Source organism: Haliotis cracherodii, unplaced genomic scaffold, assembly GCF_022045235.1.
Source record: "Haliotis cracherodii isolate W230 unplaced genomic scaffold, xgHalCrac1.p SCAF_12, whole genome shotgun sequence".
Classification (NCBI taxonomy): Eukaryota; Metazoa; Mollusca; class Gastropoda; order Lepetellida; family Haliotidae; genus Haliotis; species Haliotis cracherodii.
In genome coordinates this window covers 16,287,065-16,301,213 of record NW_027266267.1, presented here as the reverse complement: position 1 = coordinate 16,301,213, position 14,149 = coordinate 16,287,065, and the positions used below count along the sequence as shown (strand labels likewise).

Here is a 14,149-nt window from a genome sequence, read left to right as displayed (position 1 = left end):
AATATAAACATAGTCTATATTCATTACATCAACATGAACTTAATAATTAATGATATATAAAATCATTATCTTACCCTGAAGTAAACAAACGATTTATCAAGGGTGATAACTCGATCCCGACATTACTGATAAGATTACAATACATAAATGGTCCATGGTTCTAAAATACAATGAACATTACAAATACAATTACCACTTTGTTGAAACTGCTATATTAATTCATTACCTGATCATACATTTGGTATGATACAGTATTTACAAAATATATTTCATGACACAACAAACAGGTAAATTATCCATACCCTGTGGGTGACACTGGGGTGTTTGTCCTCTCCAGGCAGCCGCCTTGCATGGTAGCTATGTAGCTGTCAGCACGCTCCTAATTACTGAATCAACTATGAATAAATGTAACATATAGAATACAATTGAGGAAATATAACTAACTACAAACTATCATACAATGATTGACATTGCATACAAATTCAGTATTTACACAATGCTAAAAATCAACGCATTCACTCAAACATTCACACACAGAAAGAAGAAGGATGAAAAGCATTTATAGTGTTTACTTAGGCTTATTTAATTATTAACTTAGCAATATGGTGACACAATCATCATACCAAAGATAAGCATGTTAATAATACGGAAATAACATTCCACATAACTTAGATAACATAAGTTATATTATATAAATACATACATAGATATTAGCTAGCAATTTTATAGATTACTAACCTTAATAATCGAATTATTTATCCCAGATCTGTCCAAGTCCAAATTGTTGACTGACTTCTGAATTGGTGTATTGTCAAGTGCAAGATGAATGAAAAGTGCACAGTTTGAACAAGCCAATGAAAACAAGGCTTGGGTTAGAACAACGAGAAGAAACAATGACACAAACATAGACCAACCCAACCACCCTCTACATTATAAGTAAACTAATCCAGAAGCCCATAATAGATATTGAATTAAGAACCTACTTTCCTAACAACTTAAAATAATATTACAAACCTAAAGGACCTCAACTAGATAAAACATATATACAACAAAACTGTATGTTAATACTTGTGTCTGCCACATACTTCCCCCCACAGGAAAATGATGTCTCATCATTTGACCTTGCCGTTAACATGGTCGAGAAGGGTATCAGCCACTCGGTGTCGCTGATCCCGGAATCTATCATCTGCTAGCAGAGAATTGAGATAGTTGGCTCTGGCAAGCCATTCTGGATTTCCAGGATCACTTATGGCAGAAAGAACATATTCTCCACTTCTCATCCAGCTGGGCTGTGACCTGGTCCTGGTTGACCGCCGTGGCTGAGAAGCATCTTCTGGCTGCAAATTGGTTTGTTCTTCTCTGTCATCCTCACTACCTGTGGCCCCAGTCTCAGATCTGTCTTCATCTTGCTTGTTCTGGTGAACAGTATCATCAGTATGCTCTTTTTCTTCCCTCCCTTCTTCAGTAGGAGTCTCATCTCCTTCTAAAGCTTCTTCTGACTCTCCTTCAGTTGGCCTTTCCACTGTGATCTCAGTAGGAACTGAAGGTTCTGAAGAACGGGTATAGCCAATTGCTGATTCCTCATCAGACATATCTTCACTCGTTTCGACAGCCGTGTTCTTCCTCGGCTTAGGCACAGGTATTGGTACTTGTCGTCGTCTGGGTTTAATGGTTGGTGGCATTTTGACTGGCAAAGAACTAACTGGCAGCAAGAGGTTACGATGTAGCACTCTATTTCTTCCCTCTCCATTCTCCTTACCAACCTCAAAGACAGGTATTGATGGATTGGGATGGCGCAGCACAACATATACATCAAAGTAAACACTATAAATGCTTTTCATCCTTCTTCTTTCTGTGTGTGAATGTTTGAGTGAATGCGTTGATTTTTAGCATTGTGTAAATACTGAATTTGTATGCAATGTCAATCATTGTATGATAGTTTGTAGTTAGTTATATTTCCTCAATTGTATTCTATATGTTACATTTATTCATAGTTGATTCAGTAATTAGGAGCGTGCTGACAGCTACATAGCTACCATGCAAGGCGGCTGCCTGGAGAGGACAAACACCCCAGTGTCACCCACAGGGTATGGATAATTTACCTGTTTGTTGTGTCATGAAATATATTTTGTAAATACTGTATCATACCAAATGTATGATCAGGTAATGAATTAATATAGCAGTTTCAACAAAGTGGTAATTGTATTTGTAATGTTCATTGTATTTTAGAACCATGGACCATTTATGTATTGTAATCTTATCAGTAATGTCGGGATCGAGTTATCACCCTTGATAAATCGTTTGTTTACTTCAGGGTAAGATAATGATTTTATATATCATTAATTATTAAGTTCATGTTGATGTAATGAATATAGACTATGTTTATATTAAATGAAAGGTCGCTTTGTATTGTATTAATATATGTGTGTATGAAACCTGTGTACTACTGTTTTTATAATCTTATTGTTTGTACATTACAGGGTGTCATTATTATCTACTAAGGCAATAAAGACTCACACCCGTAGCCTGTGTTGGACGTTGTATTTGCCATCACAAACCCCGGTTACAAAATGGAGCCCCCAGTGAGGAGTTTTGCCTAAGAAATGTCAGCCAGCCTCTTCCTGGTATAGACAGCTCCCCTTCCATTCTGTGTACAGGCACATGTAGTGAGATCTGCCAAGCCATGTGATCTGCCAAGCCATGTGATTCCCTTCACTTTCACGGTATCTGTGACTGACTTCTGTGTACTGACATTTGTGGATACAACGTGGATATAACGTTGTGTATTTTGTAACTTGTACCTTATTCCCGTACACAAAGCATATTTCTGATATCTGGTAATTTGTAAATTACTTCCCTTTGCAATCAATCATGTAATATATTTTACTTCATAGTATTTATTTATCTTTGCCGGTGTCACGAAATATATTCGCCCCCAGAATAAAATCTCCCCCCGGCGAATTTATACCGGTACAGTTCCGCCCCTCTCAAAATAAACTCTCCCCCAACCCTACGAAATAAAATCTCCCCCCAGAATATTTCCCCCCGGTCGTTTTATAAATACTTGCCATGCAGTTAAATGGTTGATGTTATTTTGGGTTAGGTGATTGTAATCTTTTTAGCCATTGATTCCATTACTTTGCATAAGTTTGAAGTTAGGGATATTGGTCTATATGAGTTAGCTTGATTAGCTGGTTTATTAGGTTTAGGGATTGGAATGACTAGGGCCTGTTTCCAGGTAGATGAGATTGTATAGTTTGAGTAGTGCCTGGAGTAGTTTTAGCGGGAGATTTTTAATTATTTGGTAAGAAGTTAGGTCAAATCCTGGGGTTGTGCCCTTTTTCCTGTTTTGGATTACGTAGAGGAGCTCCTCCATTGTGAAGGGTTGGTTTATTTCTAGATTGTTATTGTTTGGGTCTATTGTGGGTTTGTTTTTTGTTTTAAGTTTATCTTGGAATTTTTGGCTGAAGTTGGTGTTACTCCTAACGGCTGAAAAGTGGTTGGCGAGATTGTTTGCTTTTTGGGCGGGGTTGGTTGAGTTGTCAATGTTAGGTTATTTTAATGTCGTTTTAAGCCTCTAATGGCGTGGACTTTGCGCCAGACCATTCTGGCATCTGTACGGTTATTTATACCTTCGCAGATTTTTTTCCAGTCTCAACTTTTGGCTAGTTGGACTAGTTTTTTAACCTGGTGGTTTAGTTCGTGGGCTATGTTTAGATGTTTGTAGTCGCGTTTTGCTTTATTGAAGGCTGATTTACGTTTTCGTCTAGTCTGTTCTATTTCCTCATTCCACCATGGTACCGTGGGTTTGCCTAGCCTGTCTTAGATGTTTTGAAGGGGATGGAGGTTTTGGCTGCGTTTATTATATAGTCTGTTAGGTTTCTACAATAGGTTTCTGGATCATTATTTTCTATTTCGTATAAGTTAGCTTCGTTGCAGATATCTTGGAATTGGTCCAGGTTAGCTTTATTGTAATGGAATTTTGGTTCTTGGTTTTCTGTTTGGATTGGTACGTTTGTATTTCCTATGGTTATGTTTATGGGGAAGTGGTCACTACCTAGCGGGACGTCGTGCACTTCCCATTGAGTACTTTGAGCTAGATCTGCGGTGCATATGGTTAGGTCGATAGCTGACATTTTTTGGTTTATCTTATCGTACCTCGTGGGTTGGTTGTTATTTAGGAGTACTAGGTTGTTTGTTTCTATCCATTCGGAAATTAATTTGCCATGATTATCTATTTTATCATCTATGCTCCATGTAGGATGGTGAGCGTTAAAGTATCCTAGGAATATAGTATATTTATCGCTTATTTTGAGTAGTTTGTTTAGATCCTCAGGTTGGACTTTTTGTTCCGCCCAGTGGTATATATTTATGATGTTTATTTTTCGGTTATATAATATGATTTTAATGCCGTTGGCTTCTAGGTTTGGCGTGTCTATTTTTATTTCTTCATAATTTATATCTTCCCTGATAAATATGATTAGTCCTCCTGCGTCTCTTCTTGTTTTTGGTTTAGCTCTGTCAGTTCTAACTGAGTTGTAGTTAGGTAGTGTGAATTTGGATTTTTTGAGAATTTGGTTTCCTGGATACAAGCAATGTGAGGGCCTTTATTTAGTTTAAATTTAGTTTTTAGTTCATGGCCGTGGGAGGTGAGTCCGTTGGCGTTCCACTGAAAAATATTTAGTCCTTCCATTATTGGGTTTGGGTGATTGGTGATTTAGTTTTTAGTTTTTATTTTATTCGGTGACTTCTTTCAGATGGAGGTTAAAGAGGAAGAAGGGAAGATGGGTTAATTTTAGATTGAAAGCTACTTTGTGGAAGGATTTCATTCTAGCTTTTGGTGAGTTTTGACTATGCATGTATACTAGGAGTAAGGTGAGGTTATTTAGGTTTTGGGTGTTAGCTGGTTGGGGAGTTTTGCGGTTTAGTTTTTTTTTCTTCCTTTTTTGGGGCTGAGAGGGAAGTTTGGTTTGTTTTAGTTGGAGTAGTGTCTATTGTTTCGTCAGTAGTGGAGGAAATCTTCGTCATTGGTTAGATTAGGTTTAGCTGTTTGAGTTTCCATAGGGGAGGCATGTGATCTGGAGGGTTGTGTAGGTGTTTACGGGATGGGTGTAGCTGTGGATTTCTTAGTGGTTGTGTTTTGTTGTTGTGCTTGCTTGTGGGGGAGTGTTGTTGCCATGTGGGCTGTAGGGTGCTTGGATGAGGGTCGTGTTGTGGCGGTCGTTTTGTGGTTTGTTTTGCATGCGGGGGTTGATGTTTTGGCTATGTTGAGATGTGGGAGGGTTCGTGGTTGGTTGAGTGGCTGCTTGTGTGTGTGAGGTGGGTGCGGTTTCTTGGTAGGGTCCCCAGACAGAGCTGTCGGTTATGGGTGTGGTGTTTATTTGTGGGATGGTGTTTGGGTGTGGTGTAGGGAGGAGTGGTTTGGATGCAGGTATAGCACATTTTTGTGTTTGGATTTTGGCCGTGTCTATGTTTATGTGTTTGTTTGCCTGCTGGGTGAGTGTGTGTCTGTGTGGGCATTGGTTTGAAAGTAAAGTGTGTTGGATAGATTTGCAGAGATGCACCAGGGTGTGAATGTGCCTGGGCAGTCTGTTTGTGCGCATTTTTTACATTTAGTTTTAGGGTACGTGCATTGGGAGGCAGTGTGATTGTATTTGAGGCACTTAACCCAGATAAAAGCGGTTTCACTCCTGGCCGCTCAACCCTAGATAACCTCGCCCGACTAGAGCAAGATATTTAGAGAGGACAACTAAATAAACAATATACCACAGGCATCTTCTTAGACTTCTCTAAAGATTTCGACATGGTATGGCACGATGGGCTAATACAAAAACTTTAAAAAATAGGACTCAAAGGTCAGATAATAAACTACATCCAGGACTTCCTAAACAATCGTAAAATAACCGTGGGTATAGACCAAACTCTATCGGACCAATGTCCCCTAGAAAATGGCACTCCCCAGGGCAGTATCCTCAGCCCCACCCACTTCAATATAATGATAAACGATCTATTCGATGGCCTATCCCCTAAACTAAACACATCAAAATTCGCGGATGATCCACACTAAAAGCATTAAAAGCATTAAAATGGCCCAAACTTTACTCCAAAAATCATTAAATAAAATACAACAATGGGCTGACAAATGGGGCTTCTCCCTTAACTCAGAAAAACAACAGGAATAGTATTCAAACTCCCCAGTTAGAGCCAGTTAGGCATCTTAGGGTGTTTAGGTCTTTACTGTATTTAGTTGTTAGGTTTTGGATGTGAGCATCCCAGGGGAGATGTTCATCGAAAATAAGTCCTAAGAATTTGGTTTGTTTTTGAAATTTGATTGTTTGGTTGTTTAGCTGGCTTCTGATAGAGACGATGTTTAGTTTAGATTGTTTAGTAACTTTAGAAGTTCTAGGACAGTTATTAACACGTGTCGTGTCAGCCCTATGGTATTCGCGATTGTCCACTTCCAGAAAACATCCTGTGTTGGTTTAACATGAATTAGTAAAGGTTAATTAGGGATGTCCAACACGTTAATTAATGTCAATACACTGTCATTTCCTGCCCAGGATATCACACCCCTACACGCTAAGGTCGATGAGAAACATTCTCATCAAAGAAAACACACAGTCAAGACTGTAGATTCCCGTCGTCTAGCTACAAATCCTGTGATGTATAAAAGGTTGAAGAATTTTGAACTGAACTGTCCGAAAGTTTATATCTAAAATTTTGGAATTTCTGCCACGGAAGTTGAGATCAGCATCGAAGGATTTCCTGTTCGTGCTCTGTTGGACACTGGTGCTACAGTCTCTATCATATCTGAGACATTTTACAAGACATTTTACAGCTTCCGTATCTTGGATATGTGAGTGTAAGACTCAATATCATTGGTGGAGGAATAAGCAAAACTTCGGATTCGTGCCTCATGTTAATTGTTCCTGAAACAAGATACAATGCCAAGGTACCTGCTTTGCTTGGAACTAATGTGTTGCAGCATCTCTTGAATGAGTGTAAGCTACAACACGGAGCACGTTTTCTTCAGAAGGCCAATCTCCACACTCCTTGGTACTTAGCCTACAGGACTTTAGCATTACAGGATAAAGAACTGGAGCGACTAGGACACTGCCTTGGATTTGTTCGCAGCACAGAGAACAAGAACCTCATCATTCCAACCAACACCAACATGGTTATCAAAGGACAAGTAACCAAGGGGTTCAATTCACCAGTCATATGTGTTTTACTCCAACCTACCAGCTTTGCTTCATTACCACAGGATTTGGACATAGCGCCTACGCTTATATCTTACAACCATGACAGTCGGAACCCAGTGGATGTGCATATCTCCAACATTACAAGTAGAACAGTAGTTGTCCCTCCTAGAGCTCTGTTGTGTGAGATTCAGCCTGTATCTATTCCGGAGCTACCCACTGGAGAACAAGGTGACCCAGATGACATCATCAACCAAGTCGATGTTGATGACATTGACCTGACAAGGGAAGAGATACAGATGGGACTTGACATCATCATGAAGTTCACAGACATCTTCTCCAAACATGATGATGACATTGGATGTAGCAACATGGTGCATCATCGGATAGACATTGTTGATGAAGTTCCCTTCAAACAGAGACATCGCCGAATACCACCTGCAATGTATGATGAAGTTCGGAACCATCTTCAAACACTACTCTCAGCTGAAGTAATCAGGAAGTCACACAGTCCTTAGGCATCTAATATTGTACTGGCCAGAAGGAAAGATGGGCGTCTCAGGATGTGTGCAGATTTTTGCCAGCTTAATGACCGAACCATTAAAGATTCCTACGCTCTGCCGAGGATTGAAGACTTACTGGATTGTTTGGGTGGAAACAAGTTCTTCTCAGTCCTTGACATGAAAAGTGGTTATCACCAGGTGGAGATCGAGGAAGCTCATAAAGAAAGAACCGCCTTCACTGTAGGACCTCTAGGATTCTACGAGTACAATCGTATGCCATTGGGACTTACCAACGCCCCAGCCACTTACCAGCGTCTCATGGAACGATGCCTTGGTCTACACCTTAACATCTGTTTGATCTATCTCGATGATTTGATCATATTCTCTAACACGTATGAAGAACATATTGAACGACTCAAACACGTTTTCCAGCGATTACAAGAATGTGGGCTCAAACTCGCCACCAAGAAGTGCAAGTTCGGTATGTGGGGAACATTGTTTCCAAACATGGAATTGAAGCTGACCCTGAGAAAATTGACAAAGTGCAACATTTGCCAACTCCTTCCAGCCCGGAACAAGTCAGGAAATTTCTAGGATTCGCTGGCTATTACAGAAAATTCATCAAAGATTTTGCCAAAATTGCCAAACCACTTTCAGAGTTAATGCAAAAGTCAGCTTCAAAGAAGTCAAAGCAACCCAAGGACGTTAACTGGATGTGGGGGGAAGCCCAACAGAGTGCTTTCAACGAACTAAAGTAGCGACTCTCCATGCCACCAATTCTGGGATATGCTGACTGTACCAAGCCCTTTGAACTACATACAGATGCCAGTGGTCATGGACTAGGTGCTGTACTCTACCAGGTGCAGGACGGACAGCCACGAGTAATAGGTTATGCAAGTAGAGGACTCAGTCGTTCTGAGAGAAATTATTCAGCACACAAGCTGGAGTTTTTGTGTCTGAAATGGTCTATCTCAGAGAAGTTTCATGACTACTTGTGGGGTCATGACTTTGTGGTTATCACCGACAACAATCCATTGACGTATGTGCTGACAAGTGCTCGATTAGACGCCACGGGTCATAGATGGCTTGCTGCTCTCTCCAGCTATAATTTCAGCATTAAGTACCTCCCAGGGAAATCCAACAGTGATGCCGATGCTCTGTCCAGGTTACCAGTCAAGGAAAACCCTGATGACATGGATGAGATTGCCAAAGATTATGTCACAGCTATTTGTCATTCTACCCATGTGACGAATCTTGTGGAAAGTTTGTGCCTCTCTGCAGAGGTGGTTGAAGATGAAGATCTTGACTTAACTGAGGACAGATGTGAACAGAATGCCAGAGACTGGAGATGATCACAGGCTAAAGATCAAGCCCTTGTAGAAATTATCAAACACTTGAGGAATGGAGCAATGCCGGACCGGATGAACTACCTGAAGGATCCTGAAATGACATCATTGATGAAGAACTACAGTCAGTTCAAACTCAAGCGAGGAGTTCTATACAGATTCGCCAGTGTTAATGGCGTAGACAGGGAACAGCTAGTTCTACCCTCTCGATTAAGAACTGCGGCAATGAGGAGCCTCCATGACAATGTAGGACACCCTGGAAGAGACAGGACTGTATCACTTCTACAGGACAGATTCTACTGGCCAGGGATAACACGTGACGTGGAGACCCACCTAAAACATTGTGAGCGTTGTCTAAGGAGGAAAACTGCAACCAACATCAAAGCTCCCTTAATCAGCATCAAGACTTCCGAGCCACTAGAGCTTGTATGCATGGACTTCCTTTCCCTAGACCCTTCTAAAGGAGGAATAGAACATGTCTTGGTTGTGACAGATCACTTCACTCGCTACGCCCAAGCCTACCCAACCAAGAACATGTCAGTAAAAACAACAGCAGAAGCCTTTTTCAGCAATTTTGTCATCCATTATGGTCTTCCAAAAAGAATCCATTCTGATCAAGGAGCCAATTTTACAGGGAAGGTGATGCAGGAACTGTGCCAGCTTCTGAAGATAGAAAAGTCCCGGACAACGCCATACCATCCAATGGGCAATGGGATGACAGAACGGTTCAACCGTACTCTTTGTAACATGCTTGGTACTTTGGAACCAAATGAAAAGAAGAACTGGAAGGCGCATGTAGGTCCACTCGTCCACGCCTACAACTGTACCCGCCATGAGTCAACATCTGTAGCTCCCTTCTTCTTGATGTTTGGAAGACATCCAAGACTTCCAGTTGACCTTGTTTTTGGATTGGACATGGAAGTTCAGGAAAGCAAGTCCATAACAGAGTACACCAAATCCTTGAAGGACCAATTGAGGCAAGCCTATGACATAGCTTCAACAGCATCTCAGAAATATCAGGCAAGCAGAAGACTTACTATGACCAGAGGGCCAGAGCTGCAATGTTGGAACCAGGAGATCAAGTCCTTGTAAAGATTGTGGCCTTTGATGGAAGACATAAATTAGCTAACAGATGGGATGAAGATGTATATGTTGTGCTGCGCCATCCCAATCCATCGATACCTGTCTTTGAGGTTGGAAAGGAGAATGGAGAGGGAAGAAATAGAGTGCTACATCGTAACCTCTTGCTGCCAGTTAGTTCTTTGCCAGTCAAAATGCCACCAGCCATTAAACCCAGACGACGACAAGTACCAATACCTGTGCCTAAGCCGAGGAAGAACACGGCTGTCGAAACGAGTGAAGATATGTCTGATGAGGAATCAGCAATTGGCTATACCCATTCTTCAGAACCTTCAGTTCCTACTGAGATCACAGTGGAAAGGCCAACTGAAGGATAGTCAGAAGAAGCTTTAGAAGGAGATGAGACTCCTACTGAAGAAGGGGGGGGGGAAGAAAAAGAGCATACTGATGATACTGTTCACCAGAACGAGCAAGATGAAGACAGATCTTAGACTGGGGCCACAGGTAGTGAGGATGACAGAGAAGAACAAACCAATTTGCAGCCAGAAGATTCTCAGCCACGGCGGTCAACCAGGACCAGGTCACAGCCCAGCTGGATGAGAAGTGGAGAATATGTTCTTTCTGCCATAAGTGATCCTGGAAATCCAGAATGGCTTGCCAGAGCCAACTATCTCAATTCTCTGCTAGCAGATGATAGATTCCGGGATCAGCGACACCGAGTGGCTGATACCCTTCTCGACCATGTTAACGGCAAGGTCAAATGATGAGACATCATTTTCCTGTGGGGGGAAGTATGTGGCAGACACAAGTATTAACATACAGTTTTGTTGTATATATGTTTTATCTAGTTGAGGTCCTTTAGGTTTGTAATATTATTTTAAGTTGTTAGGAAAGTAGGTTCTTAATTCAATATCTATTATGGGCTTCTGGATTAGTTTACTTATAATGTAGAGGGTGGTTGGGTTGGTCTATGTTTGTGTCATTGTTTCTTCTCGTTGTTCTAACCCAAGCCTTGTTTTCATTGGCTTGTTCAAACTGTGCACTTTTCATTCATCTTGCACTTGACAATACACCAATTCAGAAGTCAGTCAACAATTTGGACTTGGACAGATCTGGGATAAATAATTCGATTATTAAGGTTAGTAATCTATAAAATTGCTAGCTAATATCTATGTATGTATTTATATAATAATATAACTTATGTTATCTAAGTTATGTGGAATGTTATTTCCGTATTATTAACATGCTTATCTCTGGTATGGTGATTGTGTCACCATATTGCTAAGTTAATAATTAAATAAGCCTAAGTAAACACTATAAATGCTTTTCATCCTTCTTCTTTCTGTGTGTGAATGTTTGAGTGAATGCGTTGATTTTTAGCATTGTGTAAATACTGAATTTGTATGCAATGTCAATCATTGTATGATAGTTTGTAGTTAGTTATATTTCCTCAATTGTATTCTATATGTTACATTTAATCATAGCTGATTCAGTAATTAGGAGCGTGCTGACAGCTACATAGCTACCACGTAAGGCTGCTGCCTGGAGAGGACAAACACCCCAGTGTCACCCACAGGGTATGGATAATTTACCTGTTTGTTTTGTCATGAAATATATTTTGTAAATACTGTATCATACCAAATGTATGATCAGGTAATGAATTAATATAGTAGTTTCAACAAAGTGGTAATTGTATTTGTAATGTTCAGTGTATTTTAGAACCATGGACCATTTATATATTGTAATCTTATCAGTAATGTCGGGATCGAGTTATCGCCCTTGATAAATCGTTTTTTCACTTCAGGGTAAGATAATGATTTTATATATCATTAATTATTAAGTTCATGTTGATGTAATGAATATAGACTATGTTTATATGAAATGAAAGGTCGCTTTGTATTGTATTAATATATGTGTGTATGAAACCTGTGTACTACTGTTTTTATAATCTTATTGTTTGTACATTACAGGGTGTCATTATTATCTACTAAGGCAATAAAGACTCACATCCGTAGCCTGAGTTTGGACGTTGTATTTGCCATCACAAACCCCGGTTACATTTGGATATATGTGTGTTTAGACACGAATACACAGAATGTAGATTCGTAATTATTATTGAGTTTAACAACCAAATAAGTATCCTACAATCAGTAAAACATGTATAAGCATTAAACTAAAAAAAGTGAGATTTAGTAGGTTTAGAAATTATAGAGGTTACTTGTGATATAAGAGGTAAGGCTAAGCAAGCATGCATGGGATGAATGAATGTAGGTAAGCATAAATGAATGAATGAAGGTAAGCATAAATGAATGAATGCATGAGGCATTTTATAATATTACTCTTTCATGTTCAGCTACATGTATGTATGATAGAAAGTATGTGTTCTTATTGTCACGTCTGCATGTACTGTATATATTTTTATTTCCTCTGCAGACGAGTTTTGCACTACTGTGCAGAAACTTAGCGCGGCATCGTCCCCAGGTGGGATATCAACCCAGGCCCAAACACCTGGTAGGTTTACATGTTGTCGTTTACATGTTGGTGTTTAAATGTCATTATCTAGTGTATGCATTTGATCATATATCAAGACAGAATATGTTTCTAATTAACATGTACATAAATATATTCTACCCTGTGCATTTACAACAATACTATGAACTTTATCTCAATATACTAGTATGCATATGAATTGTATGTATATATCTGTGTTTGTGATATGTGTATATTATTTAATATGTGCTATATTGTATACCTGATTGTTTCAGGGTGGTTTTCTTTTAAATCATATTCGAAATTTCTGCAAATAAATATTGGCCATTGACGAACACCGTAGTGTCTGTGGTCTGTGGGCATCGGAACAAGTCCTGCTACAAATACACATTGGAGCATCTTCTCCCTTTAACCCTCTTGGTGCCACGGGACTGTATATGGTCCCTCACTTTTCACACCCGCATAGTGCCAAGGGACTAAGGGTGCAACGATACACTGATATTCCGATGCATCGCGATACTTGACCCACGATACGATTTAGATAAACGTAGGCCCATTTATCGATATGCCACGACACGGAACGCAAATCTCAAGTACATCGTTTCCTCGCTATTGTGCCTTTCAATAAATCGCTAACTTGGTTATAGCGGGCGGCAACGCATGGCTCCCAAAACCGCACTTACATTTTTAATAAGCTCCGGTTTTACACCGACATGTTTTTCCCCATCTCAAAAAACATTATCAGCTGATTCCCGCAAGCACGTAACAATGGAAATATCTGTCAATAAAAATCCGAACTGAAGCACGCAATTCAATACCATTATCATACTATCTTGTTATTAAAACGTGTTCATTGTATATCTGGACTTGTGTTTGTAATATATTTTAATAGTTTTTTTCAAAATTTCATTTAATATTGTTTTCATTAAGTTATATGAAATCGTGTGTGAAGAGATACAGCAACCACAATCAGATTACCGCTTTTGACGCATTGAAACGAACTTCAGTTGCTATAGAATGGATACATATTTTAAAAATGCCATACTTTGACGTGTTAAAAGTCATATTTGTGGCAATTTGGCTAATATATGTCAACATAACGTTTTCGCAATCGAAATACATGTAGCACGGGAAGTCCCTAGGGGGACTGGTCAAATTGTTCCATGCGTAAAAATATCCTGCAACAGCAATCACCAGTACCCAAATGCTACATTTGTGGTTCTTATAATTTTAGATATATATATAATAAAAGCTGCAACTGAGGTAACACGCTATTGGGCTATATTATTCCTGATAAAACAATAATTTCAGATACAATTTCTTCGACCATTGCATCAAAATTCTTTGACGTTGTATCACTGGTGGAGCACATTAATTATTTTCTGGTGTTTGAACTTTGAATTGTTTTTAAAGAAAGTTAGAGAAAGTTCCACTTTGAAGCTGAACAACTTCAGTAGTCTTGTTATTATAAAACAATTTTGACTATTCCAAAATCATGAAAGGTGCAATCTTGACATGAATTAAGTCTTGT

General features: G+C 39.5%; 1 protein-coding gene and 1 pseudogene across 1 annotated transcript in view; one reads left to right on the top strand and one right to left on the bottom strand.

Annotated features, from left to right (window-relative positions):
* Positions 1-1,112: 1,112 nt before the first annotated feature.
* LOC139457589 (uncharacterized) overlaps positions 1,113-14,149 on the bottom strand; it is a 52,504-nt gene continuing 39,467 nt past the window's right edge. The window contains exon 2 of the mRNA XM_071238957.1: positions 1,113-1,852. Within this exon, the coding sequence (XP_071095058.1) occupies positions 1,113-1,852 (740 nt within the window). The remainder of the gene's footprint in view (positions 1,853-14,149) is intronic.
* On the top strand, positions 9,913-10,892 carry LOC139457588 (uncharacterized; annotated as a pseudogene).